The sequence below is a fragment of the Paramisgurnus dabryanus genome, chromosome 23, assembly GCF_030506205.2.
Source record: "Paramisgurnus dabryanus chromosome 23, PD_genome_1.1, whole genome shotgun sequence".
Lineage (NCBI taxonomy): Eukaryota > Metazoa > Chordata > Actinopteri > Cypriniformes > Cobitidae > Paramisgurnus > Paramisgurnus dabryanus.
In genome coordinates, this window is record NC_133359.1 from 23325844 (window position 1) to 23353555 (window position 27712).

The 27712-nt window shown below is 35.0% G+C and overlaps 1 long non-coding RNA gene and 3 gene segments (V, D, J or C); 2 read left to right on the forward strand and 2 right to left on the reverse strand.

The window, feature by feature from the left end:
• Window positions 1-10300: 10300 nt before the first annotated feature.
• Window positions 10301-11938, reverse strand: LOC135781095 (uncharacterized). The gene is made up of 3 exons (XR_010545062.2): window positions 11550-11938; window positions 11166-11278; window positions 10301-10510 (listed from the first exon to the last, which is right to left on the reverse strand). It is a non-coding gene; the product is annotated as an uncharacterized lncRNA (long non-coding RNA).
• A 6043-nt stretch (window positions 11939-17981) lies between these two features.
• Window positions 17982-18826, forward strand: LOC141281505 (Ig kappa chain V region K29-213-like). The segment is given in 2 exon segments: window positions 17982-18030; window positions 18134-18826. Coding segments are annotated over 2 exon segments (375 nt in total).
• A 548-nt stretch (window positions 18827-19374) lies between these two features.
• LOC135781079 (Ig kappa-b4 chain C region-like) lies at window positions 19375-21883 on the reverse strand. The segment is given in 2 exon segments: window positions 19375-19764; window positions 21837-21883. A coding segment is annotated over 1 exon segment (249 nt).
• A 3284-nt stretch (window positions 21884-25167) lies between these two features.
• Window positions 25168-25645, forward strand: LOC135781091 (Ig kappa chain V-III region PC 4050-like). The segment is given in 2 exon segments: window positions 25168-25216; window positions 25320-25645. Coding segments are annotated over 2 exon segments (375 nt in total).
• Window positions 25646-27712: the final 2067 nt, after the last annotated feature.

Genomic DNA, 27712 nt, shown 5'->3' on the forward strand with positions numbered 1-27712 from the left:
TGAAGTTAAAGTCTTAAATACTGTAAGAATGTCATGAATACTATTAACAAAGAAATAGAAGTAACATGAAATAAATTACTTTATTATAAGTAACATGAAATTAATGACTTTATTAGCATGGTAGTGATGTCGTCTTTTCTTCAGAGACTCTGTCTATAGATGGAAAAGGGACTACATCATCAGACTGATTCAGTTCTACAAGTTCAAGTAAGAGTTTAATGTTTTAATGTAAGACTATGGTAATTACAGACGTCTTTAAAGGAAAACACCACCGTTTTTCAATATTTTACTATGTCCTTAGCTCAACTTAGATGAATTAATACATACCTATCTTTATTCAATGAATGCACTTTTAGTCTTTGTTAAGCACTTTGTGAATGTGTTGGCATTTAGCCTAGCCCCATTCATTCCTATGGCTCCAAACAAAAGTTTTATTTTTTTTGCCACCATACTTACTCGTCTAAATACCTGGAAGTGTTTGGTGGCTTTTAAATTCATCTCTGTTTGGAGCCATATGAATGAATGGGGCTAGGCTAAACGCTAATACATTCACAAGGCGCTGTACAAAGATTAAAAGTGCACGCATTGAAAAAAGATCGGTATGTATTAATTTGTATAAGTTGAGGTAAGAACATAGTTAAACAGGGCTATTCAAATTGTACACTGGAGTGCTGGAGCACTACAGAGTTTATGTAGCATTAACCACCTGTGATTTTCTAGTGATCATGAAGACATTGATTAGCTTGCTCAGGTGTGTTTGATCAGGGTTGGAGCTTAACTATGCAGTGCTCTGGCCCTCCAGGGTAAGATCTGAATAGCCCTGTAGTAAATTATTGAAAAACAGTGGTGTTTTCCTTTAAGTGCCTTGCTGATGTGCTTAAACGTGTGATTATAGTAATGGCATAGTTTTGAAGGAAACTGTCACCAGTGGTTATAAATTAAAATATTGCAGCATTATTGCAAATCTTCATGTGGTGTAATTAGTAATCTATTACCACCAAGGCCTTACTTGTAACATATGTTTGGTCAGGTGTACCACGGTAATGCTTTCTGCTTGCTAGCAACTGAACTTTTGTGCTGTACTTTTTGTAATGTGTAGATATTAGAATTGAGGACTCTGCTGAACATTGAGAAAAAATACCGTATTGGGAGAATATGGCAAGAGTCTGATTCAAACTTCCAGTCTACCCTTAAAGATGTGGCTAGAACTGAATCAAGGGAGAGAGAGCAGTCCTCCTCCACCTGAGAAGAATATATCCAGGTATATCTACTTATAAGTGGATAATTAGATACAATATGACATTAGGTTTGAACTTAAAAAGGACTATAATACAAACTAATACATTTATTTTTCTGCATGCTTGTTTCCTAGCTTTGCTTCAGATGGGCAGGACATTGCCATTAGACTCTCCAAGCAGGTAGCGACAATTGATTTTCAGGAATCATGTGATCCATCTTGGCATGTCTACTTCTGCTTTGATGACACTGTAAGTATAATTACTTTACCCTAGTAACCACACAGCAGTCACTCTAGTAACCATCTGACAAACTAACTACCTGCAAATCATATTAGAAACCACCTGGTAACATAACATAGCATTTTGTTTTCTTTTGTCTTCTAGATTGAAGAAGATGATGTTTCGAGGAGGCGAGGGATTGATACCTTACATATGAAGACTCATGCAAAAGCTGCTCTCATTCAACGCATCCAACAGTTGGAAAGAAAACTACATCAAGCCATTATGATGTTTCACCCACATGTATCAGACTTTGTTCCTGCAGACAACCCCCACATGTGTCAGGCCCTCCCCATGCCAAGCATACAGACACTGGTATACAATGATAAGAGTGATAATGATGACAATGTGGATAAATATGATAACTAGCACTACATATTTTTTTAATTTCTAGTCTGATATTGTATTCTGTAAAAAGAATGATGTAAAATGTATAGTATATGTTGGAGCATATCATAGAAACCTTTATGGTGGTTTAATATAATGTTCGCCTTACTTGTGCAAACATGATGTTTTACTAGGTCTGATTTATTTTAAAACGTAGGTACTGTTTTTAAGCACACATATTCACACTAGTCTGTGTGAGGACAAAATTGTGTGTTTACCATTGTGATGTTACTTATTTACTGTAATGTACAAATGTGGTCAATGTGTGTAAGGTGTTTTGTTTTTGTGAGCTAAGTTGAAATGACAAAGTATTGAATCTTGAATCCTTTGAAACAAATACTGTTAAAGTTTGTAAAAAATAAAATGTTTTCCAGAATGAGTTATAGTCATGATTTCAGCTATTGTCACAGCACACTTTAGAGGTCAATGAATAGTGATGAACTTAATAAATGATTTATACAATGATTTTACAGTCATAATCCACAAGACAGACTGCCACATACAGTAGGTTCTTACATAACCATATTGGCTTGAAATTCTCCCGAACTAAGTTGATGTGGATTAATACTTTTTTCTTCCCATTATATTTAGTATTAGTTCGTTGCTATGGTGGTTGCTATGAGGCTGCTATCACTGAAACCACGTAGCTTGCATGACGTGTTTTCTTTTTAAATGACATTCAAAATTAAATGACATACAAAACAAAAACTTGATAACTCAACAATAAAATCATTTTGAACAATTTCTATTTCGATCTGAGAAATTAGTTTTTTGGTAGCAGAAGGTTACAGAAGTGCATTGTGTTGAAGGCGGGGTTTGCGTGTTCTGCTGTTTCGGCGTTGTGGCTAGAGGGGATACAGCAACAGCAAACTCTCGCGGATGAGCGCTGTTATTATCCTAATCCTATCCCCAAAACCTAACCCTAAACCAAACATTTCACGCGATTTAAGACAAGTTGTATCACATCTAGACAGATTCGCTGTTTACATCCGAATTCTACCCCAAACTTAACCCTAAATCGCGTAGCTGTATCCCATCTAGCAAAAAACACTGTTTCTGCTAAAATATCTTTAAAAAACAACTTTTTTTACATTTTCTTAACGTAGATCATCTAGATGCAGCCTAATTAATAGTTTGCCTGAACTAGGTGTTTATATATTCAGTTGATATATGTTTTTACAGCCCTACTTTGCAAACCAGAAAAACTACAATTTTAGTGCTGATTTGTATCAAGCTGCATTGCACACATGTAGGGAATTGTAGTTTTTTAAAAACATTTGTGTTTTTCTTATAATTGGAGGTTGTAAATAGTGAGTTGAGAGTACAGAGTAAGGTGTTTAGGGGGATTGTTAACACACTTCAGATTTTAAATATTTAATTGTTAAATAGGTTTAAATAAATTTTAACCATATTTGATAGAGTCCCAAGTTGTTGACTATATTGACATTATAACTGAGGTCAAGAGCTCTCATTAAGAGTTTGTCCCATGTCTATAGCCCCTTTTGTTGCCTAATTATAAGCATTCAAAAATGCACCAAGGTGATGTTTTAAAGGGCCGTATTTCAAAGCAGGTGCCATGTAGATTCTTCATACTGACATATGTTATTCTGCAGGTCAAGACCTTTCTAACGATCTATTTGGCTTAGCTCTACAACAAACTTTTCATGTTCTCATTTCAAGTACACAAGCCTCAGGTGTAGTTTCAGAGAGCACTTTGAAGGCTCAATAAGGTTACGGTTAGATAAAATAAAGCTGTTTGTTTGTTTCTGGCTGTGTAAACAGACCCCACACCTTGATGAATACCTTGGCCACACACACAAACTGTGCGTTTCTGTTTGGGCTTATATGCACATAGACTATCTATTTATGTTAATGCTGCTATGATAATTAAAAACATACCATTAATAAATAAGACCATAGTCTGATGGGTAGTTGTCTCCGATTGTAGGCTAGTATGATTATTAGGCCTATTGGTTGTCAAAACCCAAATTAGCAAACATTATACACAATGTTTGCTACATAATGTACATAATGTTTGCTCTCTTGCATCTTTTGTAGCCTATTTATTTTTGTTTAAATGTTTTCTTTTGAGCTCAACTAAAAATTGTAAACAGGCCTATTAAGTTTATCCTTTAGAGTACCATTCCCCTCCTTCCAAACCTGTCACTTTGAGAAACTGAATGCTTCAGCTATGTGTACAGTATAGGAAGCCTATGTATTGCTTCATGTTCCTTCTTTCTAAGCAGAAAGACAGGCCTGAGCAGTATGCAAACTGTACCATGAATGTATGTGGATCAGGTGTGTCAGTCCAGTCATAAAAATTCTGCCCACATAAAAGTACTAAAGTAATTTATAGTAAATACCCATACTATAGTAAAGTGTAGTATACAGTATATATTATTTAAAACTTTGTTAATGAATGCTACAGCATACTGCAGAGTAATAAATACACTTTAAAAACAGATGTGTTAAAACAACACAATCAGTTTTATTATAGGAACACCACATTTTGTTACTTGTGTTGTCACTTTAATTTTAACACAAAATGTGAAATTACTTAATCATTCCAAAAAATTCCTTACAACTGAGCATAGCTAGTTTTTTAACTCTTTGTTGTTGGTCTCAATTTTTTGTATTACTTTCAATTCATATATAAATATATATTTCTGTCATGATGGTTCATTCATAACATTAAAAGTGGTCATAGAGATTTGCTTCAACTTCATCTGTATGATGGAGGAAAATCACTTTGATAAAGCAGATACACATAACATCATCATCCTCATCATTATATTTAAAGTTGTTTAAATTGTACTGTTCAGTTGTATATCAAAGTGTCCACGAGTATCACTACTGCTCTGACATAAACCAACTTTTCGATACAGCAAGACTGCGAAAAAGAAGTGAAAGTTATGTAAAGTATTTAATCATAACATGAAATCGAACTTTGACTCACTGTATTGAAAAGTATGGTGAGGTCCTTGCCAACACCCAACCATACCGAACCATTGATAAAAGATTAAAAACATCAGGCTACTTATCATTTACAACCTGTGGCCTAAATTCAGTACAATAGATATGAATTGGTCCCCACATGTCCCAGGTAAAGGGACCACACTTATGGTGCCAACAAATGACAACAATAAATACAAATTAGAGTGAATTAAAAATCTGTTTTATTCTTATAAGTGTAATCATTACAATACATTTGCATGAAAAAGATTAAATGGCACCTAATACATAAAAATAAAAAAAATGTGTGTGTGTGTGTTTGTAGGGATGGGGTCATAAACAAAGTAAAAACAACTCAAAGTTAAAACATAAAACATCTTGTGTAACTAGCATGTTTCCTATCACTGATGCAGTGCTACAGGCTGTTTGCATGGTGTCTTGACATGCAGTGTGTGAACATGATTGGCACACTGTGCACTGTGACCATGAACGCCACTTCTCTGAAGCATTCTTCTTCCTGTCATCGAAAGGACGTGGCAGTTACAGCACAAATGGCCTCCATCTATCAAAACAAATATATTTAAGTCAAGCCAGTTAGTTGAAATTAATACTCATGAGCATATTTTAAGTAACATTTCAAAGGCAGTTTATTCATTTGTAACTATTGCCAAATTAAAATGTGGGTATTGCTGACGCTCAATCATAAGATACAACCAGGTCAACAAAGAAGAATACCTAGGGCACATTTTAGAAAGCGGAAACAAGGAAAACTCTGGGTTTTCCATTTCAGAAATGTATGTAAATCAAACATGATTCAGAAGAATCATCAATTCAAAAAAATCTCACCACCACTTTAGCATAACTAACTGTAATGCCATACCTCATACAGTCGTAGGTTGGCCTGTTCTAGCCATTCATAGGGAACATCATTTTAAAAGCAATTGTTGGTGTGTTCACCTTCTATCTCTGTTTGTAATTTAAGACAATGTCCTGGACAACACCCTTTAAGATGTTTTTATACATTAGGTCCCAAATGTATGTACAGAACTCTGTTTATGTATTCTGCACGTTCTGCCTGGAAACTGCCCCTTGAAAGACTTACAAAGTGAATCTAGTTTAATGCTGTTAGATCCTAAATGAAAAATTTGGAGGCTGATTTGTCACAATGTGTCACTGTGTAGTGGATTGTTTCCCTTTTAAAATGTTTTGGTCTATGGTTCTGTTCCAATATCTGTTCTTGTTAAAGTATTGTAATCTGTTGAAACTACCTGTTTTTATACATGTTGCTGCCTCCAAACCAGGTCTACTTGCCCTGGTCTACTATGAGGAAGAGCTTATTATTCACAATGGGACATAAAAATCAGCACAATTTGAAAAGATACCTTAATCTGCAGTCATCACGATAGCTACAGTAGTGGCTGTTTCTGAGGACTTTTCTTCCAGCTCTGTACCTAAAGAACATAAAACATAATAACAACTTTCTTAATACAACATTTGAATCTAAAATACAAATTCATAATGCAATGTGTCAACATTTATACTGTCAATAGTTAATTAGTAAATTGTAGGTTAAATACAGATACAGTACCATTCATTGTTTGCATCTAAATATCAACATCCAATTCAAAGTGTAAAATTATCAGAATACCAACCATATAGACCATTTTGCAAGACGTAAACAACACTGGTCCAGAAACACTTCCTGTTTCAGTTTGTAACTGTTTTCTTTATTTCACACATAAAGAAAACATCTTAAAAATGTTTCTTTAACTTTTTGATTAAGTTTTATATGTCCTGTTGGTTGTATTTTATCCCAACGTTTATGTTGTGTTAAAAAACTGATACAGGAAGTGCTTCTGGACCAGTGTTGTTTACATCTTGCAAAATGGTCTATAAAAGATGTTAAATGTCCCCTTATGCTTCTTAAGTTTAATGTTATATATTTATTTAAAGATAAAATAAAAACATCTCAGCGTACCTTCTGCGTCCATTGCCTCTGACATTCCTTCTGCTTTGTCAGTGGAGTTGCATTGTGCTGCATCTAATTATGTATAGGGAAAAAAAGAAACACTTAGAAGCATAACAAATAACTGGTCTTTCTGCATCACACAGCAGTATTAATGGAGAAATATAATGTTATAGATAAAATTCAACTGTTGCCAAGGGCCATCACAATCACTAGTCAAATTCAACTAAACAGCTATAGGATATTCTGGAGAGGTGCCTTTTTAAAAAATGTGTCCACTGTAATGAGGAAACTGCAACTGAGAAATAGTGTTACATCCCTTACAAACTGCCATACACACATACAGAATCTATAACCTGAATCTGTTTCAATTGAATTACATTTAATTTTTAAAGTGCCAATTCATAACAAAGTGACCTCACAGCACTTTTCAAACAGAGTAGGTCTAGACCATACTGTACTCTTTATATTATTAGGCTACAAACTCTCAGAAAAAAGGTACATGAAGATACAAAAGTTGACATTGGGGCAGTACCTTTTCAAAAAGTACACTTTTGTACCTAAAAGGTATACATTGGTACCGCCAAGCTACATGCTGGTACCTCATAGGTACATATCTGTACCTAACTGGTACATTTTAGGACCTTTTCAAAAGGTAGTGTACCAGTGACAAAAAGGTACAACTTTTATACTTTTTTTCTGAGAGTGCAATGGCAACTTCCTTTTAATATGCAGCAACCTCGAGCAGAACCATGGTTCAGAATGGGCAGCCATTTGCCTCGACTGGTTGGGGTGAGGAGACATGGAGAAATACAGTGGCCAGCACTCTAAAAATGGCTGGGCTCAAAAATGTTGGGTAAATATTGGACAGAACACACTACTGGGTTAATATTGACCCAATGCTGGGTTGTTTTAACCCAACTGCTGGGTTATTATACCCCATGGTTGCATAACAACAATCCAGCATTTGTTCTTTTCAATATTTACTCGTTATGGGTCAAAACTTAACCCACCCAGTGCTGCACTATACAAAGACTCACATGTAGGCCTGTATTATTGTTAAGTTAACTTATTTTTCCCACTTTGCATAGAGCCAAATGATTGGCCGAAACTCAGCTGGAGAAACAAAACCACTGTTAATCTCACTTACTGATTTCAAATGAAATCTCCTCAGCCGCTTGCAAAATGGCCTCCAACTGCTTCCTTCCACAATATGATGGCTTTTTGAAAGTAAGGCTGTTGGGCAGTCCTGCAACTTTAACTGTCATGCCTTGATTTACCAGGGGAGCCTTCCAGTACCTCCGGCATCCTCTGAAAGACACGGGCAAACACATGCATGTACATGTTACACATTGTAACACAGTCGGACAATTGTGACTCTCCTATCCTGTTAAGAGCCAGTGTATCAGCTGTAAACAGTCATTTTGGTAATGTGTCATAATCTTATGGTTGATGGACACAAATAAGTTATTGATTTGATAATAATGCCATGAAATCATGAAGGTATATTAGGTTATCAAGACTTAAAAAGTGTTTGAACATATGCTTACTATAATTTTGGTTAAACAGATCTTGCACTTTTCTCAGCAGTACATTGACCTCAACTCTGGTTCTCGGTGTTGCGGCTGAGGAGCTGGCTACAGATGTAACAACAGACAACAATCAATTTTATAAAACTATATTATGTATATAGGCACTATTACAGACCTGAGTCCATTTATGTGGATATACGGATATTTTATATAACCAATATTACCTTTGAAATGCAGTGCAAAGTTCACTGTGTCTGTTGAGTCCAGGAAATCGCTCGTTTGGTCATCTTTTTCAGCTGAAAAAAATTGGAAATAAACATGTTAAAATAAAATGCTAAAAGTGATTGAAAGTAAGGACTTGGAAATCTATGAACAGATAAAAATACACATTTATTAAAGCAACTTAAGTGTAAATAAAAAATTAACCAAATGAATAAGAAAACTGAAATATAATTAACTTTACCAGTGGAGGATTGAACATTTGTAGAATTTCTTCAGCCTCTCTGGTAGCTGCTCCAAGTTCAGCATTGTCAGCTTTCATGTCAAGATGCTTTGAAATAGTTGCAGCTTCCTGGCATAACTGGTCAAAACCTGAAGATGCCATATTGAAGAAAAGAAAGAATGCAAAGAGAAATAGGCAAAACAAATTGAAAGAGGGACAAACAGAGAGAGGGGGGAGAGTGAGAGAGAGTGAGTGAGTGAGTGAGTGTGTGTGTATACGTAGGAGAGTAGGGCTGTGCTAAATAATCGTCTGCGATTCTCATGCGTGTTTCATCAGTAAAGCCGGTTCCGTGATTAGAAGTAAATCGCCATCAGCTGCTTTCAGATGGAGCGGCATTTACTACACAGACTCGTTGTTCACAGAGAAGCTAGGCAAAACCGGGTTTAAAATCGAGGAAAATCGACTCCGACAATCTATGCAATTTTGCCTAGCTTCTCTGTGAACTACGGGTCTGTGTAATAAATGCCGCTCCATCTGAAAGCAGCTGATGGCGATTTACTTCTAATCACGGAACCGGCTTTACTGATGAAACACGCAGTGTTGTGCCTGAACGAGTTCATTGAACGAAAGTTCATGAACTAGTTCATATTTTGGGTGAACGTGAACTGAACGTACTGTATTACTGCCTGATGAACGCAAGGTGAACTCGTTCATTCTGGGGCTTGTGAACGGCACGTTTTCTCAGTTTAACGTCATTCAGTAGGGTGCCAGATTTCTATAGAGTCTTCCAGGCGAAAACCCGTCTAAAACACACTGTAACAGGCCTTAATGTGTAGCGGAAAAAACACCCAATCTGGCAACACTGCCACCAGGCTGCATACGTCATCAAAACAACACTGACTGGACACTGCTATCCAAATCCCTGCCGCGCCACTCACATAGTTTAACATTAAATAACATCATATTTGTCCTAAATCGTTAACGATTAACAAAGGCTGCTTACGCATATTCTGGATCTTGAAATAGACTTTGACTAAGCTCACGCTATTTAACGTGCACGTGCGGTGTGCAATACCTGCGAGTTGTCATACACGCAACGCCTCGCAGTGATTCTCGCCTGGAAAACCCCCTTGAAGCACCCGGCTAGCATTTCAAGGTATGTGCAAGCAAATACAAAAATTAAAAGACAGTCAATGCTCGTAAACCCTGGTTGGATAAGGGTTTAAAGTTGGATATGAAGATGAAATCTGATGCATTTACCTTCAGTGTTAAAACTGATAAAATAATTGCTGTCTGTGATTCTATATGGGCTATAATGGCAATATTTAAAAAAAAAAATAATATGGGGAAAAGAACTATAAATTAGTTCATTTTTGGAACTGTGAACTAGTTCAAAATTTGGAAATGTGAACTATGAACTGAACTAGTTCATTTTAAAATTTGTGAACTGTGAACTGAACTAGTTCATGTAGAAAGTGAACTTTCCCAACACTGGAAACACGCATGAGAATCGCAGACGATTATTTTGCACAGCCCTATAGAAGAGTGAGTGAGTTGGAGAGTGAGTGAGTTAGTAGGAGAGTGAGTTGGAGAGTGAGTGAGTGAGTAGGAGAGCGAGTACGAGAGCTTTTGCAAGTGATGGCTCTTAAAAGAGCCGTTGGTTTAAATGTTGTGGAGCGTGTAGATGGAGGAGCATGAGATGTATGTGAAGAAACTGCAAGACAAAAAAATTTGTGAATTACAAATTTTGGATATTTTTTAAATTCTTTATTTACTAAACATTGTATGTGTATAACTATTTACAACAAACCCCAAGATCCGCCCACTATCATAAGACTATATAATAAGATAAATAAATAAATAAAACGGCAATATAATAAAACTGACCAAAAAAAGAAAGATCTGAATGTCTAAAGATTTCAGATTTGTACATCAAATGTATTAAAAGCATGTTGTTGGTGTTACTGTTTTTTTTACTATGTATAAAAAGGCTGAACTACTGTGGTAAAAGCATAAGGTTTGCTGTTACTGCACTACAAAATACCACAGTAGAAGTAGACTAACTGCGGTAAAAACATGGTACGATTTGTGTACTATAAACACACAATACCACAGTAGTACATTAGTAGTTAATTCCAAAAATATGAATATAATAAAATGATCGAGGATAACGTGACTAGCTTTTAATCACGCGCTAATCAATCACCCACTGCTTGATTATGTGTTGATTGAACTTATTTTGAACAAAAAGAAAGAATGTAATATAGATGACCAATACAATTCAGATAACATTTAGAAGCCGATCTGGATTAATAAAGAACATATAATGAATTTAATATCGAACAAACAGACACTTTTAGTATACTCACCGAGTGGCGACGTTTGTAAACAGATGATACATATCGCGATGATGTGCGAACGAGATTTGGGTCACGGCAGGGGCGTAGCCACGGGTGTGCCGGAGCCAACCACAGTAGCACACCTAAAATTGATGCAGAATATTTATTTATAGTTTCAATATTTTTTTGTACTAAACTTGGGCTGTTGTTGTTTACTTAGAATATATATATATATATATATATATATTTAAAATCAACCCTTTCACGCGTAAGTTAAAAATATTTTATCTGACCCCTTGTGTCCATGGCGACGGGTCATGATTGTCACGTGACACACCGCAACAACAATAATGTATTCTATTCGTTTTATTTCGTTTTTCCTTTTTTAATTAAAATATTAACTAACTTGCTTACCATGTCAACTATCTGATACTCCAATCCTTCGTTTAAAGATCTTTATAAATTATCTTGATCTATAACGAGATGAGTCCTGTCCACCGGATTTACAGCACCTGAATTCCCCAGCGTTTCTGCTTATCTTGCCTGTGACACACGCAGATTTTCAGATGCACACCCAGAGTTTTTTTCTGGCTACGGGTCACGCTTCTTGAATGCGATGAACAAAATCGTATGGTATAGTACGATTTAATCTATTCGTATTAATTAGCACGAAATCCCTGCAACACAGGGCTGTGTTAAATGCGATGAACTAATCGTACGATTTCGTACGAGCCAGCTCGTATGATTTCATACGATTTAGCCACTTGGTTAAATCGTTTGAATTATTACGAATTCGCCGTGAGATAGGGTTGGATTATTCGGGATACAGGTAATTAAGGAAGAAAGCATTATTATACCCACTGTAACTCTTTAATGCACAAAATAGGTAACAAGTTGCGTCACATAATGATTCAAGTCAGTGGCCGTGCTTCAATTTGAAGGCTGCAGCCTCCGGAGGTCGCATTTCTAGGCTGCATACGTCATCAAGCTTGTCTTGTTTCAGAATATTTACAAATAAAAAGTTGACTGTTATTCTTAGTTAACAGTAAATTGTTTAATATGCTTACGAATTGCGAATGTAATGGTCAATTAATAAACCAGGCTTGATGACGTATGCACCCTGCATAAGCAACCTCTGCAGGCTGCACTGGATTGAGAAACGGTGAGTGTTTTCCCATATACACGACAATCCCATGTTAACCTGAGGAGTTGCAAACTTGTGTTAGTATAAATAAACCTTTTATAAATTGGGTGGTGTGGGATTTGATTTTGTTTTATTAATCGTGCTGTTTATAATCTTAATTCATGTGTATTGATACAACAATGATTTCTGTGCTGAATACAAGAATGTTATCTGTGTGTGTGTAAAAGCTGCAAGAAGGATTAGTTAGGAATGTGCATCTGGTAATAGTCAAGATAAAAGGGGCCTGAGGGAGAAAAACAAACAGACATCCATGTTATTAACCAATGTTTTAATATTCACAGGATAAAATATGCAATGTATTTCTTACTTAATCAGTATTAATCACTGAATAGTTGATGTAATAAATATAAGATGTTGTCTTTGATAAATGTGTATTAACCAATGAAATGAAGGTTGCATACAGAATAACCTAATGGGGGCAGGGCAGTTCAACCTTGAAAAACAGAATCTCGTAGTATTGCAGTAAAAGATTTAATATGTGTTTATCTATCTAAAGAAGTTAATGTGTGCCTTATTCATATAACCAATTTTACGAATAATGAAATGATGTTATGATATTGAAATGTGTTTTACATAATAATCATTTTCATCTTACAGCTTATGTCCTTTTATGAATAAATGAATGTTTTATTAATGATTTGTTTTTAAGAAAGCATTATAATATGCTATGTGAAGTCAATCATATGTGAAGTGGAAAAGTACTGGGGGGAAAGTGACAAATTGCAGGACTCTCAAAGTTGTGCGGAGAACAGTTTGTTTTTTCTTTGTCTGTGTGTGTCCATCTTCGCCTACAGGCTGAAACTGGGCGTGGTGAGGGAGTCAGATTCACGAGGAAAAGCAGCCTTTGTGGGTGGAGATTCTAAGAAGAAGATCGACGTCACATACTCTATAAATAATTGCTTCCCCAAATGCTGGGGGTTAGTCGATTGCCGATTGTGGCCTTGAGACTACCCAGCGCACTGTAAAACTTTTTCATATCTGATCAATAAATAGTTTAATTTTAATACTGTGCCTTTCCTCTAATTATGAACATGCAATGGACGCCTTAAAGTCCAACAGTGGCAAGGTTATTTAGGGGGTCCCTAATCCATGAAATAAAATTAGGCTACACCAACATGGTAGAATTAATGTCATTATTGCTGAATACTTTACATTACTGCACTGTGTTCATTACTTGCAAAGTTGTAGACATAATGTCAGGTTGCATTTTAAACTTCTGTTTTTTTCCCACTGATTAACTGTCTGTTAATGAAGTAAAAGAAGATTTAATATTAACAACAGATATGTTCATAAAAGTTGTTCAAGAAACTCTATGATATGCATACACCTACTTCAACACTGGGATTTTTTTTTTGCCAAAATTAAATTAAGAATAAAATATTAATTGCATATTCTTCAGTGTTATAAAGCAAATATGGATTCATATGTGCTACATAGTGATTTTCTTTTCTTCTTTTTGACACAGACTTAAACAGTTACTGTTTATTAGGCTCTAGGACATAACCAGTTGTTTATTATAGTACATGAAATTTGGGATCATGGCACCTGGGTGGCGAGTCAGATGTTACTGAGAAAAGTAGTACATACTGAATTGTCTGTTGTTTAAGTAAACGGTGATAAATATTTTTTGCAATGCAACAATTTTATTTTTGTCCCCACCAATCCAAGAATCAAACCTACGCCCTTGCTATTGGCAGAGTTGTTTATCCAGTACAGTAGGGGTTAAATGTCGTCAGTTTGAATCTATCATGTTGAGTTTCTTCTTCTTTGGTTTATCTCTTTGATCTCTAACGCTCTTCTTCAATACCTGAGCTCTGGGTTTCAGGCCATTTGGCCAAGATTTCAGTTCTCAATGGTGACTCTCTTTTTTCTAAACTTTCTTCCTTTCTCTGTTCTCTATCCTATCAGGTAATATCTCAGACACATTGGAAACAGTTAATTGTAGATGTAGTATTTACCATTTCAATGCATTTATAGTGAACCAATTTAAATTATAACTGAATCCAGTTGCCAAAACTTTTAAACACATCTATACCGCACTAACTGAAGTGTGCGTGTGTTTTTGTCACACAAAGTCATACTTAAATATTTATTTTAAACATTTCCTTTGATCACTCCATAGGGTGACCAGACGTCCCGAAAAATTTGGGACAGTCCCGAAATCTAAGCTGCTGTCCCGAATCCCGAAATCTGCTCTAATTGTCACAAAAATTATACAGAAGCAAAATCTTAATCCCGAATCCTGCTCTAATTTCCCTGAAAATTATACTGATGCAAAATCTTGAGTAGGTATTGTCTTATAAAACATGCGCGAGGAGTTTGAGTCTTCCTGCAGCCTGCCCCCGTCGGGTGCTCATTGGCTGGAGAATCTTTGTTTTTTATATAGGCTGTAGACGCGCATTAAGATGTGCACTGATAAGGCACAGGAGTGCTGGCCTTTAATTAACATTGATATGTGGGCCTCACATGGGTCCCATATGGGCAACATGGGTTTCATGTGGCCATGGGCTTAACATGGGCAATATATATGGGTCCCATGTGGGTTGACTATGTGGGGTCCCATATAGGTATGCCCATGTTGGATGGTAATATGGGACCCATATGGGACCTTTGTGGGCAAAATAATTTCATGCTTAAAATACATTTTATATACATTTAAACTCTTAAAATTATTACTTTTGGTTGATGTTGTCACTTTTATACAAAGAGCAAATAATATCACAGATAGCATATGATCAGTATAAAACATTTAAAATAAAAATGCATTATTGTTTACATTTAATTGTGATATTTATAATGTTTACCTGCCAATTATTAATTTTAAATTGCACAGTTGAGCATGAGTGAAAATAAGAAATGTCAGAAAGTTCATCAGTTGTGTTAAATAAAGAAATGTTTCAAACATTCTGGAAGAAGCCTGATTAGTGGAGTCAGGTGATTCATATAAGATGACCTCATTACGATCTGCTCATTGCTACGACACATTACGCTAGACAAAGTAGTCCTGCTTCAAATGTTTTTGATTGTGATTTTTTCACACAATATAATATATTTTATATAATCTTTGCTTAAATAGGCGGACTTTTAAAATTACAACTATAAAGATGATAAACATTTAACTACAAGAATTTCCGCTCAGGCGCAAGGATACGGTTTCTACCGGAGCAGCAGGAGTCTCTCACAACTGTTAAACTTGTAATTTATTCTGAGTTGTGTTTTTAGAACATTTTATTCTACGGTGCAAGTTCACGGACTGCACAGCAATGAATCAAAGCAAACGTGCAAGGACATTTAATGAGTTTGGCTGTGGATGCTTTGGAAGTTCTTCATCAAACATTTGAGCAAAGATTAATTGATGATCAGAATTAAGACCATCTACAGAACAGTGAGCAATATTTGTGTTGTTTTTGAGTCTGAAGTATTTTAAGAGTTTGACTTCTTTCAATGCTTATTTTAAGTGTTATGTTAAATTGTTAGTCATTACCTGCCTCAGCAGTTTTGAAATGTTCATGATTATTTTAGCATTGTATTGTTATAAATTGACAATAAAGAATTTTGATATATCGAACCGTTACAGTTTTTTATTTCTTTTTTCAGATTGCACCTCCTTCATGTTTTGTGATGTTACAGATAAATGAACTGTTAAATATTTATGCTGAAAACTGATATTTACCGAACTGAAATTATTTAGCTTTTATTAGTTTTCAATTTAAAACAAATATGTTATCTAAGTAAATTACAATTAAGCATTAAAAGTATAATTATTACATATTAAGGGACCAGTCTAGTAACCATTAAAAACCCATACTGGGCCCTGGTAAATAATGTGGGCTTCATTAGGTGGGGCCAATATGGGCCCCATGTGTGTTGCCCACCTGGGCCCCATATAAGCCCCACTCAGTGTCTATATCAAATTCATGTGGGCAACCCAGGTGGGGCCCACATAGGAAGCCCATAAGGGCCCCACCTTGCAATGTCGGCTGGGAAGTGTGAATTTAAAGTTGTATTGTTTCTATTCATTAATCTAATTGATCCATATGCACAAAGACAATATGAGCTTATGTGCTTATTAATATGATTGGTTCAGTTTGAAATTCAATATCTTTTATTATTAAATAAAATAAATAAATAAATCTATTATTGGATGATCCCGTCCACCTTCCAATTCAGACTCCAGTCTGAGGGGAAGCCCTTGTTGGCCACACACATCAGTGTTGCTGTTTGCTTTGTGGAAATCTCTTCACTGGACGGCGGCAGGACGCTCACTTTAGGACGACTGTTGCCTGACAATCACATCAATAATCAATAACTCACACAAGAAAGAAAAGAGTTTTTTAATCATATAGATACATTAATTGGCTAATATAACTTTTGTCATGTTCATCTGAAGGCTTTGAATCACTGAAATACGTTTTGTTTCTTCAATGAAAATATAAATGAAAAAAAAAATAGAGGCGCTTTCCTGGACAGGGTTTATATAAATAAAGGATTAGGGCTTAATTATATAAAGAGACTTTAGTTTAAACAAAAAAATATAATTTGTCACATGAAGTCTTGCACCTGATAACGCTTTCTAAATTGAATTCCAGTTAATATAAAATCAATCACATTACAAACAAACAGCCCAATAAAAATCTGTTATAAACAATAAACAAGCTTCAAGTTTGAGAAGTCTATCTTACTGTTTACCAAATGCTATAAATATTTTTGTTACCCAGTTTCAACTACACACCAAATAATAAAACGGAGCTGCGCGATGTTAACAAAACATAATTTGAGCCTAAACAAAATAAGACTAAATGTTGAGTTCATATACAGTAAATGTAAAAATTGAAAATCATTTTGAGTTTGAGAAAACCCACAAACTTTTTATATGTACAAATGGTTAAACACGAACAAATATTAGGGTGCATTCTGGGTGTAACATTCAGGGTGCTCTATACGCAATATCTTATAAAAATAAAACATGCATCACTTATTGCGTTTTACACATGATGTATATATTTAGAAACATTTATTGTATTAAAATTATTATTGGATTATTTACTTACTGCCAACATCCAGTCTGGTGCCGCTGCCGAAAGTCCACCACAGTGATACAAACTAATAGAGCGACTGTATAAAAACCTCTACACACTTGACTGAACACAAACTACAGCAGAATATACAACACTAACACAACACAAACAAATATTGTGAAGATCTCTGAATGATTTCAGTCTAAATAATGAACAGAAAACTATTACAAAATCTTTTCAAATGGTTAAATTTTCTATCAGTGTCATTTAATTTTCATTTATTGGCTTTTGTTGTGTGGACACTTTGTAACTCTTTTCCCTGCATACACAAACTTGAATATTTAGACAAAAGAATTTTGCACATTAATGTTTTACATTTATTCAAAAATGTATTGTTTATTTAAGATTTTAGTTTTTATTCAGAATATTTCTTGCATGCAAGTCCACATTAAATAATGATAGTGTATTAGTCTGTATGAGCAGAAGTTTCCTGTCGTCTTCTTTGCATTGTGTTGTCATGCTTCAGTGATGTGTGAGTGTTTATAGTGCTGTGAGTTTAACACTTCATGACTGAGATCAGAACAGAACAGAATCTTCATCATCACACAAACCAAAAGAACAACAATGACTTTCATCATCATCTTCATCTGGACACTCACAGTCTTTACTCAAGGTTTGTGTTGTAACATTTTTATCATGATCATTAATTCATTGAAGAGTGAAATATTGATTTGTTTCAGTGTTGTCTTATATTTCATTCTTGTTGTTTCTTTCAGTTTGTAGAGGACAGTACACTCTTACTCAGAGTCCATCAATAACAGCAGTTCAACCAGGACAACAAGTTAAAATAAACTGTGAAGTCAGCAGTGCAGTGTATAATGGTGATTTTTTAGCCTGGTACTTACAGAAACCTGGAGAAGCTCCTAAACTCCTCATATATAGAGCAACAACCCTCCAGTCAGGAACTCCATCAAGATTCAGTGGCAGCGGATCAAACACAGATTTCACTTTGACCATCAGTGGAGTTCAGACTGAAGATTCAGGAGATTATTACTGTCAGAGTTATCACTATATCAGTAGTATCTGGGTGTTGACACAGTGATAAAGAGTGATACAAAAACCTCTGTCAGTCAGACTCACAGCGACTGCACTCATAAACCTGAAAGATACTGCAGATGATGATGCTGATAATTTATTTCACCTACAGATCATTTGTTTTCTATTATAGTTTATTTAAATCACATTGTTATAGATAATTATACATTTACTTGATTATTTATTTATTTATTTTGTTTTTGATAGTTGTAAATTGTATAATTAATTTATTGTCTGTCTGTTTTCATTTGTTTTAAACACACAACTTCACCGTGGATAAGTTTTATTTTAGTTTTTTACTATAGTTTAATTCATGATATTTAAACTGATGATATCATGCAGAGAAACAGCTGAATCACAAATACTGAAGGAGTCACATGAGAATAAAACAATCATAAGTTCAGTATGACTGCTGAGAGGAGACTCAGTGTAAACTGATGAATAAAACAAAACTCCAAATCTATCCATGAATCAAACTCAACTGAGTCTCATTTCAAACAACAAAGTGTTAAACAGTGAAACTGAGTGACTTTAGTTCATATTTACATCATCAGTGTGAGTGTTTGTGTTTCTCTCAGATCCATACACACAGAATAACTATCAAACTAAACCCACTGACACATCAATCATATCTGACTGTCACACATGTTTATACTTCAATATCTCTTTATAATCATTGATCAAGATCACTGCATGTCTGAGGTTCTTCATTTGACTGACAGTTATGTAAATTTACTTCATCTGCAGGTGTTTTCATGCTTCATTGAGTCAGGTTTATTTATAAAATGAGAGCTTTCATATTCAAAACAGACTAAATGAGTCAAAGACATAAAGATAGAATATGATTTTATTTGATGAATTGTCCCACAATCACGAGTGAATGAATAAAGCAGACATAGACTTGTGTTGTTTGATGTGAGATGAGATGAGAGAGAGAAATGAAGAGAAACACAGTTAGTCTGTTAGTCTTGATGTGAGAGTGAGTGGATCTACTGTGAACACTGATCTCTCCTCAATTCTCCAGTGACTTTATCACGCTGGTCTTTCTGTGTGAGCTCACAGCTGACTGAGATCACTGAGCTCCACTCCTGCTCAGAGAGAGTCAGACTGCTGCTCCAGCTGTACAGACCGTCCTTCTCCAGGAGAGCAACACTGCTGTACTGAGACCTGCTGCTGATCCCGTCCACCTTCCAGTTCAGACTCCAGTCTGAGGGGAAGCCCTTGTTGGCCACACACATCAGTGTTGCTGTTTGCTTTGTGGAAATCTCTTCACTGGACGGCGGCAGGACGCTCACTTTAGGACGACTGTTGCCTGACAATCACATCAATAGTCAATAACTCACACAAGAAAGAAAATAACTTCACTCCATCTGTGTTAAACATTAAAGATCATAATAATAAAAAAATAAAAAATAGGTCTCCTGACGAGTTTTGAGGTTTTTTTAATCTTATATCTGCATTAATCGGCTAATATAACTTTTCTCATGTTTATCTGAAGGCTTTGAATCACTGAAATACATTTTGTTACTTCAATGAAAATATAAATGAAAAAAATATAGAGGCGCTTTCCTGGACAGGGTTTATATAAATAAAGGATTAGGGCTTAATTATATAAACACACTTTAGTTTAAAAAAAACAAACCTTACAATAAACATTACCGGCGTGCACATTGAGACAAAACAATGGCACTGATATGTTAAGATATTTCAATGCAAACTGTTTTCAGTTAAGACAGATCAAATATACATTTTAGCGCGGGACAAAACTTAAACTATCGTGAAAGAAAGTATTAAGAAATTTGAAATATTGTATAACGGTCAGTCAGTTTAAGTGTTGACAGTTTTTGTGTACTGTAATACTGCACATAAATGTATAACATTTATAAATAATATTAATAATTAATATAATTTTTTACAGAATACAAGTTTAGCATGCACATTTAAGAAATCATTTGTCACACATGCCTTGTACCTGATAATGTTTTCTAAATAAAAATTTTGTTAAAAAAAAGTTATTTTAAGTGGTGTATAAATAGTTTTGATTTCGTTTCTATTTTTCAAAAATCATTACTTTTAGTTTTTATTTAGTTTTAGTATAGTTTAGTCTTTAGCATATTATCATGGTTGTGTACATACACCTTGCCAAATCTGGTCGTGTTGAAAATAAGATAATACATTTTTTTTAAATAAGTTTTTTTTTATTTAGTCCTGTCAATCAAAGGGCAGGACAAATACCACACCAACCAACACTCTATATTCTGTTAGGTTATTTAAGATGGGTATATATAATATAAATATATAAATATACATGTTTTGTTATAATCATAATAATCATATGCTGGGTTGTTAACCCAAACATGAGTTAAAACAACCCAGCATTGCATTGAAACAACCCAGCATATGTTTATTTATAATCTAATGTGTGTTTTGCCCAATATTTTCCCAGCATTGGGTTAAAAATAACCCAGATTATTTAGATTGAATCAGCACATCTTACTTGTACAAACTTATGTCTGTGCACAACAACTGAAAATCAATGCAAAGTTTAATGTTCTGTCTATGAGTGTCCATTTCTGTACCAGAAGACATCGTTGTACTAACAATTATTTGTTGACTTAATATTAATATATAATATTATTTGTTGATTATCCGCAAAAGCATATACAATTTCAGATAAGTTCAGCGGACATTCTTTATCATAGCAACCAAAAAGCGTCAGCTAACACTGCCAAGCAAGCAGTTGCCGTCAGTGTTTTCAGCCATGTTTAACATTTAAATGCTTCCGTGTACAGTAATTAAACCTTCTTCAGTTATTGTAATGGTTTGCCAGCAGAAGACACGTGGTCTTAATAAACTAGCCGTCATACACATTACGTGACGCTGCTGTGCAGGTCAGGAGTTCTAATAGACATTCATCTGCCACCTATTGGTCATTAATGATTCAGCGACATCTGCTGAACATTTGCTTATGATCCGGTAATATGAGTGACTCCGGGTTCAACTGCTGATCCAATAACATTTAAAAAACGAAAACGCAAGTTTTGTTTTCCAAAATTTTTGTTAGTTTTAGTTAGTTTTGCAGGTCCACATTTTAGTTATAGTTTAGTTTTAGTTTTTTTTAGAAATCTTCGTTTTTATTTTATTTCAGTTAACTTAAATGTTTTTTTCACTAATAGTTTCAGTTTTCGTGATAGTTTTCGTTTACTATAATACTGACTCAAACAAATATTTGTAAAAACTTCTGGGTGCTCTTGTATACACAATATCACTCAAATACAAATAAATCTGATATAAAGTACCTCCCATCTTGTGTTTCATACCTGATGTTTATATTTAGAAACAGTTATTTATTGTATTACAATTATTATTGGATTATTTACTTACTGCCAACATCCAGTTTGGTGCCGCTGCCGAAAGTCCACCACAGTGATACAAACTAATAGAGCGACTGTACAAAAACCTCTACACACTTGACTGAACACAAACTACAGCAGAATATAAACACTAACATCACACAACACAAACAACTATTGTGAAAATCTCTGAATGATTTATGTCTTTTATTACAAAATCTTTTCAGATGGTTGTATTTTCTCCAATTTTCTCTCAGTGTCATTTAATTTTCATTTATTTGCTTGTTTTGTGTGAACACTTTGTAACTCTTTCCCCTGCATACACAAACATGAATATTTAGACCAGGGGTGTCAAACTCATTTTAGGCGGAGGGCCGGATGGTAAATAACACCATGAAGTGCGGGCCGGATAATTTTTTTAAACCTTAGTGTGCTGATAATTGTGTTAAAATTAACTTAACAAACCAATTAATTAGTTTGTTTAGCAAAAAAACCAGAGAAACACACAGCTCTGTAAAAAACTACATTTCATAAGGTCACACTCATACTGTATATTATACACACAAATTTACATCTGAACAAAACCCACTGGCCTTATAGGTTGAAAAGCTTTAATTTAACTTCTTTTGCCTTAATGCCAAAATTATTTATAAACCATTCACTTTTCTTTGGAATATATATATATAAATATATATATACAGTCTTGTTCAAAATAATAGCAGTACAATGTGACTAACCAGAATAATCAAGGTTTTTAGTATATTTTTTATTGCTACGTGGCAAACAAGTTACCAGTAGGTTCAGTAGATTCTCAGAAAACAAACAAGACCCAGCATTCATGATATGCACGCTCTTAAGGCTGTGCAATTGGGCAATTAGTTAAAAGGGGTGTGTTCAAAAAAATAGCAGTGTCTACCTTTGACTGTAAAAACTCAAAACTATTTTGTACAAAAAAATTTTTTTTCTGGGATTTAGCAATCCTGTGAATCACTAAACTAATATTTAGTTGTATGACCACAGTTTTTTAAAACTGCTTGACATCTGTGTGTGGCATGGAGACGGAGTCAACCAACTTGTGGCACCTCTCAGCTGTTATTCCACTCCATGATTCTTTAACAACATTCCACAATTCATTCACATTTCTTGGTTTTGCTTCAGAAACAGCATTTTTGATATCACCCCACAAGTTCTCAATTGGATTAAGGTCTGGAGATTGGGCGGGCCACTCCATAACATTAATTTTGTTGGTTTGGAACCAAGACTTTGCCCGTTTACTAGTGTGTTTTGGGTCATTCTCTTGTTGAAACAACCATTTCAAGGGCATGTCCTCTTCAGCATAGGGCAACATGACCTCTTCAAGTATTTTAACATATGCAAACTGATCCATGATCCCTGGTATGCGATAAATAGGCCCAACACCATAGTAGGAGAAACATGCCCATATCATGCTCCATGCTTCACTGTCTTCACTGTGTACTGTGGCTTGAATTCAGAGTTTGGGGGTCGTCTCACAAACTGCCTGTGGCCCTTGGACCCAAAAAGAACAATTTTACTCTCATCAGTCCACAAAATGTTCCTCCATTTCTCTTTAGGCCAGTTGATGTGTTCTTTGTCAAATTGTAACCTCTTCTGCACATGCCTTTTTTTTAACAGAGATACTTTGCGGGGGATTCTTGAAAATAGATTAGCTTCACACAGAAGTCTTTTAACTGTCACAGTACTTACAGGTAACTCCAGACTGTCTTTGATCATCCTGGAGGTGATCATTAGCTGAGCCTTTGCCATTCTGGTTATTCTTCTATCCATTTTGATGGTTGTCTTCCGTTTTCTTCCACGTCTCTGGTTTTGCTCTCCATTTTAAGGCATTGGAGATCATTTTAGCTGAACAGCCTATCATTTTTTGCACCTCTTTATAGGTTTTCCCCCCTCCAATCAACTTTTTAATCAAAGTACGCTGTTCTTCTGAACAGTGTCTTGAACGACCCATTTTCCTCATCTTTCAAATGCATGTTCAACAAGTGTTGGCTTCATCCTTAAATAGGGGCCACCTGATTCACACCTGTTTCTTCACAAAATTGATGACCTCAGTGATTGAATGCCACACTGCTATTTTTTTGAACACACCCCTTTCAACTTATTGCCCAATTGCACAGCCTTAAGAGCGTGCATATCATGAATGCTGGGTCTTGTTTGTTTTCTGAGAATCTACTGAACCTACTGGTAACTTGTTTGCCATGTAGCAATAAAAAATATACTAAAAACCTTGATTATTCTGGTTAGTCACATTGTACTTCTATTATTTTGAACAAGACTGTATATATATATATTATAATGAGAAATATAATAAGAATTAAAGTGTGACAATCTGCTAAATATTCAATATGATTTACCTGCTGGCTTGATGGAGCTTTGAATCCATGTTTGCAATGTTGAATTGCTGCTAAAAGCCTCTCTTTCCGTTCTCTGTCGTTATTTTGTGAAGGCATTGGTGTTTTTTGTATTTTTTGTCTACAAAGTGTGCCAACAACAGCAAATTTAGTGTTTATATTAACTTAGATCTGATCGGGAACATTAAATCGATTAGACAAGCATTGTAACGTTAATAAGATTGTGGATATTTTGTTGTTGTTTGCTTGCTAAGTTGTTAGCACTTTTAGAACACTGACAGCAAATCATTACCGGAAGAAATACATAAACATACTTACAAATTACTAATTCTGCGGTTTAAAAACTGATATAATGTAATGAATCTACCTGTTAATGCAACAAACTTCGGAAACTGTTGTCTTCGCTCTCCAGGCAGAGAGAGCACAGAGATGCTGCGGAGCGGGCGGGAAAACACAAAGTGGATTACTGGAATCAGTGGATCTTTAGCGGAGCGGTAACAATAAAACGGCAAGATTTTTGGGCACCGTGTTTAGTCTATGTTCCGCATTTTGCTGCTTTCCGCAAGTCTCTCATATTAAAAACGAACTAGACACCCGCCTAAAAGAGTTTTTAAAATATGTATTTAATATTTAATAATCCTGTATAAATCATCACGCGGGCTGGATTGGACACCTTTGTTTGACACCCCTGATTTAGACAAATTAATTTTGCACATTAATGTCTTACTATTATTCAAAAATGTATTATTTCTGTAACATTTTAGTTTTTCTTCAGAATATTTCTTGCATGCAAGTCCACAATGATAATAATAGTGTAGTAGTCTGTATGAGCAGAAGTTTCCTGTCGTCTTCTTTGCATTGTGTTGTCATGCTTCAGTGATGTGTGAGTGTTTATAGTGCTGTGAGTTTAACACTTCATGACTGAGATCAGAACAGAACAGAATCTTCATCATCACACAAACCAAAAGAACAACAATGACTTTCATCATCATCTTCATCTGGACACTCACAGTCTTTACTCAAGGTTTGTGTTGTAACATTTTTATCATCATCATTAATTCATTGAAGAGTGAAATATTGATTTGTTTCAGTGTTGTCTTATATTTCATTCTTGTTGTTTCTTTCAGTTTGTAGAGGACAGTACACTGTTACTCAGAGTCCATCAATAACAGCAGTTCAACCTGGACAACATCTTCAAATAAACTGTAAAGTCAGCAGTGCAGTGTATGGTGGTAGTTACTTATCCTGGTACTTACAGAAACCTGGAGAAGCTCCTAAACTCCTCATATATTATGCAACAACCCTCAACACAGGAACTCCATCAAGATTCAGTGGCAGCGGATCAAACACAGATTTCACTTTGACCATCAGTGGAGTTCAGACTGAAGATTCAGGAGATTATTACTGTCAGAGTTTACACTATCCTAGCAGTAGCTGGGTGTTGACACAGTGATAAAGAGTGATACAAAAACCTCTGTCAGTCAGACTCCACAGTGACTGCACTCATACACCTGACAGATACTGCAGATGATGCTGATAGTTGCTCATTTATTTTGTACTATAATTCATTTTAAATGACAACTTTATAGCTAATTATGCATTTATTTTATTTTTTATTTTTTATTTTTTTTAGGTTGATAAATCCTATTATTAATTTGTTGCCTATCTATTAATTTCTGCTGTGTTGAAACAGCTGTAATATGGATTATTTGTATTATTATTGTACTACAGTTTAATTTACATTTTAAAATCTGATGATACTCAATCATGTAGAGAAACGTCAGTAAGTGTCATTGACCACATTTACATGAACCCTCATAATGTGATTATAATGGGACTTTGGCAATATTGCGATTATAGCTTACCTCTTGTGTAAGATTAAAAATGTAGTAATTTATTATTCTGTCACAACCACCATTTCCGTCCTGTACCATCTGCTTTCCTGTACTCACTGATAGTGATTAAACACAGCTTCGGATGATCAAACAACACAATAACACACAACACTGATCAGAGGAGACACACAAATTTCATCAGTACTTATAATGATAAATACAAACAATTTTAACAACCATTCATCCAAACTGCTTTTGATGCCACTGGGAGTGCAGGAGCTTAAAATTATTTTACCATATGATCAGATTTTAGGTTTAATATCAAACTCATTTCTGCTTTATTTGCTTCAAACCCCCATTAAATAATGAAGCTGTTAAGAGCACAACATACACAGACTCCTTAACTTCAAGAATATAAGAGAGGAAATTATTTTTCGTCAGTTCTTGTAATTCAGTAGAAAACAGCAAAACAGCAGATCTGATGATCTTTGAATAATAATATTTGCTGCTTGAATGTAAACATTGACAGGTGCTCTTTTATACATCAATTACATAAATTATTCATTGTAGGTGGAGATTTGAAACTGCAGCTATGCACAATTTCAAGATCATTTGTAAATTAAAGATTTCACATCTGCAAGTAAGGCAGTGTTAATTTTGGCAGCAAATTCTGATTTAGTCTTAGTCTTTTGAATAACACACCATTCAGTTTTAGTCTTATTTTAGTCATCTAAAATATTTTAGTCTTAGTAGTCAACGAAATATCATAAGGGGCGGTTTCCCGGACAGGGATTAGACTAGTCCTAGACTTAAACAGTTTTAAGAGCTCTCCAAACTGAAAACAACTTACACTTACATATCTTAAAATACATCAGTGCCCTTTGTTTTACCTCAAAATGCACACAGGTAATGTTTTTTAGTAAGGCATGTTTGTTAAAACTAATTATATTTCCTAATTAAACTAAGGCCTAGTTCTGGATTAAGCTAATCCTGGTCCGGGAAACTGCCCCTAAGAGTTTTAGTCTTAGTCTTAAGTTTTTTAGTCTGTTATGGAATGGTATTAAGGTTTGAATATGCAGTACAGACACAGATTTAATGGTTGTTATTGAAAACACGTATTTTATTTTATTCTTAATGTCAAAAATCTGACCGTGGCTTTTTCACCAAAGATAATCTCACATAAAATAAGCATAAGGCCCGCTCTACCTAAAAATATACATGGTCCCTGAAAAAGATATGCATTCTCTCTAAATGACATGCACACACAGACAGAGATACACACACACACTTACGCACGAACTTTGTCCAGTCATGTAACAGCACAACATCTACTATAATAGTAACGTTACACATTTCATTCAATTTGAGGACACTGAATATTTATACTCAGTATTAATTCAAACAATCCAATACAATCAATACAGTTCAGATGTGTATTCCTTTAGTTTCAACGTTATTCCAAGTTTAGCGAAAACATGGTGGTTTATCTGATAAAATGACCTTAGCGTGCATGTTTACCTTTGCATGTATTTCTGGATGAGTCTTCTAAAAGTTCCTAATCGTTTTCCCAAAACACTTCCTATAGTGTACATTACTATTCCAAACTATTCCCGCTGTGATTTTGTATTCGGCCCACACATAACATTCATAAGACCTCATCATCTTTCCTGAGACAGCTGTGGTCC